Source organism: Saccoglossus kowalevskii, chromosome 4 (assembly GCF_978046115.1).
Source record: "Saccoglossus kowalevskii chromosome 4, keSacKowa6.1, whole genome shotgun sequence".
In the NCBI taxonomy this organism is placed as follows: domain Eukaryota; kingdom Metazoa; phylum Hemichordata; class Enteropneusta; family Harrimaniidae; genus Saccoglossus; species Saccoglossus kowalevskii.
Genome location: NC_140644.1, coordinates 42557640 through 42560792, shown reverse-complemented (window position 1 = coordinate 42560792; position 3153 = coordinate 42557640). Strand labels below are relative to the sequence as shown.

General features: G+C 33.3%; 1 protein-coding gene across 1 annotated transcript; it reads right to left on the bottom strand.

The window, feature by feature from the left end:
* Nucleotides 1–2120: 2120 nt before the first annotated feature.
* On the bottom strand, nt 2121–2591 carry LOC146747412 (uncharacterized). The gene has a single exon (XM_085498432.1). It carries the CDS (start codon nt 2589–2591, stop codon nt 2121–2123), a length of 471 nt encoding a protein of 156 aa, XP_085354558.1.
* Between the last annotated feature and the right edge of the window lie 562 nt (nt 2592–3153).

Below are 3153 nucleotides of genomic sequence, written 5' to 3'. Positions count from 1 at the left end.
TTGTAAAAAACCAAGTCTGATTGCTTTGATATTACATATATAGGTACTACATGTGGACCTCTCTCAGATTTGTTCATTTTGTGATGGTATCTTCAATTCTCTAATTTTGGTGAATATTTTTGTAATTTTTGGTAAAAAGTGATATTTTCGACTTGTTAAAAACCAAAAGTTCAATTGCTTTGATATTACTATATAGATACTACATGTAGACCTTTCTTAGATTTGTTCATTTCGTGATGATATCTTCAATTCTCTAATTTTGGTGAATATTTTTGTCATTTTTGGTAGAAAGTGATATTTTCAACTTCTTGTTAAAAACTGTAAATCTGATTGCTTTGATACTATACATATTGTTCATTTTCTAATGATGTCTTCAGTTCTTTAATTGAAATGTGCATTGCTAACAGCGGAGCTATCTCAGCCGATAGGCTGCTTGTTTTTTGTATTTGAGGATTTTTTTAAATTGTTTACGTGTTTTGAAGAATTTACCTCTAACAATAGGGTCATTAGGAAATCTCTGAATTAATTTAGTATGCATTTTAAGTTCATTACGTAATAAATGGCAATCTTTATCAAACCATCTTTGGTTGTTGTTTTTTTTATTTATTTTATTTTTTATTATTCTTTTGAAGTGGATTTTTTTAAGGCTTTTTTCTGCCAATTGACATAGAAGTGAAGAGAAATCTGATACCATTTTGTCAGAGTTCTCATGGTTTGCCGACATAAATGTTTTGATTTCATTACATTTTGCTAACTCTAAAGCAGATAAAAATTTATTTTTTTGAGTCACTGTCCCAAATATATTTAGTTGGTAAGGGATCCAATCTATTACTATGATTTCTTTGAGAATTATTTGGGAGGTCTGGATTTAAGCATAAAGATAGGATAATGGGACAGTGATCCGAAATGTGGGTTAATCTATCAACTTTGAAATATTGTACATAATTATAAATTGATTTAGAAATGACCCCAAAATCAATTGTACTACATCCATTGGGTGAATAATAAGTGTATTTACCTGCCGAGTCCCCAACTGTCCTGCCATTTACAATTACAAGATTACATTCAATACACATTTGGGAGAGTTTTCTACCAAATTTGTTAACACAGGATTTTGAGACACTATCCATATTATTACGTGGTTCAAAATTATCATTCACATAATCCAAAGGAAGCGGAATGTGTTGGTTTATGTCTTCATTAATAATGTCAGTTAAATCTCCTATTCTAGAATTAAAGTCCCCTAACAAAATGACGTTTCCTTTAGTGGAAAAGTAGAGTATGTCTTTTTCTAGGAGATGAAAAATATCCGTATCTGTTTTTTTATGAATAATAGAATTCTCTGGTGGTATGTACACACATCCGATATAAATATCCTTCTGTATTTTAAACAAATCTCTATCAATTTTACACCAGAGAAAGTGGTTTGAACAGTTACTGACTTTGTGAATGTAGTTGTTATATTGTGCTTTGTATAAGACAGCAACACCCCCTCTAGAAACTCTCTGCTTACTAATATCTAAATAAAAAAAAAATTAATTTCTATCTTGTCTAATAATTTCAAAACTAAGCTACTAGGCAAAGTAAAAGAACTATTACTATTTAACCAAGTCTCCTGTAAACAAATACAATCAAGAGATAAAATGAGACTGGTAAATTCTGTGTTAGAAGTTAAAATTGTTAATTAACCCATTAACGTTCCAACTGCCTAATTTAAATTTAGATGTTAATGGGTGCATACTAAAATTATAAAAGAAAATCAAAACACAAGAATCGTCTCACTTTGAAATGAAGGTAACTTGGGGAAAGATACTAGATATTACCGGTATTATCATATTCAAAATTCAGGGTACTTACGACAAGTGATCAAATAATTAATTCAATTTCAGGACAGCTTAGAAAGAGTTCATAAAGTCATAGAATTTTTCGAATTTCGAGAACATGTCTGAGGAGTTCATTGTACTGGATTGCGAGCGGGGTCTTGTGTATGTTGCTGGATACTGTTCCGTCTGGCGTTGGTGGCGCTCTTGATAATTGTTCCGGTTTCGGTAGTTATCACGGCCTTCATTGCTGTATTGGCGACGAAAAGTGGGTGGCTTTCTGGAAGAACGATTGTTGTATTAAACTGGTCTGCTACTGTTTGTAAATGATGTACTGTCTTGCACTTTATTCTTCATGGTTTGTTTGATGTTACGTACAAGACTAGCGGTTCCTATCTTGTTGATGTGAATGCCATCTTTGGAATACATGTTGCGCGATCTTGATAAATCGTCATGATTAATCAAAATAATAACATTATCATCGCGTTTATCAACATATTCTCTCATCAGCTCATTGAACCTATTTATGTTTGTATTCATTTCCTGGTCATTGTTGTGACGTGGTAATACTTCAGAGAAAATCACTTGTGCATTCGGCATGTTCTTACTAATAGTGTCTATTATTTCAATTGCTAATAGTTGACACTCGTTAGGTGGCAGTCCTTCACTCAAATCATTTGTTCCTAAGTGTAACACAACGGTGTCAGTAGAATTAGATGTACGCTTGAGTGTGTAGGTCTTTATATGATCTACAGAAGTACGTGGGAACATGCGAGTAACTGAGATGTTACGCGTTTAAAAAGCGCCAAATAACAGCTTCGTTGCAGTAGTGTCGTACTTAATTGAGACCTCCTCTGGCCAATGTAAACTGTTGGAGGATGATGTACTAGGGCTATTTGTCGGCTTTTCGGTTGTTGAGGCAACTGGTTTGCTGATTTTAGTATTATCGAGGGACTTCACGTGATCATCAACGCAATCTTCGGCAAATGTAATGGGAAATGAGGTTGATGTAGGAATATCAGTTGGCCTGTACGTAGATTGTGATTGTTTGTCAAGATCTGTATTGCTATTAGCATCTTGGTTCAGAAGCGCAATACAGGAATCACATTTCCTATTCATATCTTGCAATTTATTGTTCACTTCTTGTAATCTTGCCTTACTCTCAGACTCGGATTTTTCTATTAATGATTGGAAGTGTTCTTTCGTGTTTATTAGTCTGTTTTCATATTCGGCTTTTAATTTGCTTTCAGTGTCGGTTATTTTTTGCTTCATTGACTCTTCCATTTCTGACATCATAATTTCGTATGTACTCTTCCACTTTGTCTCTACTTCT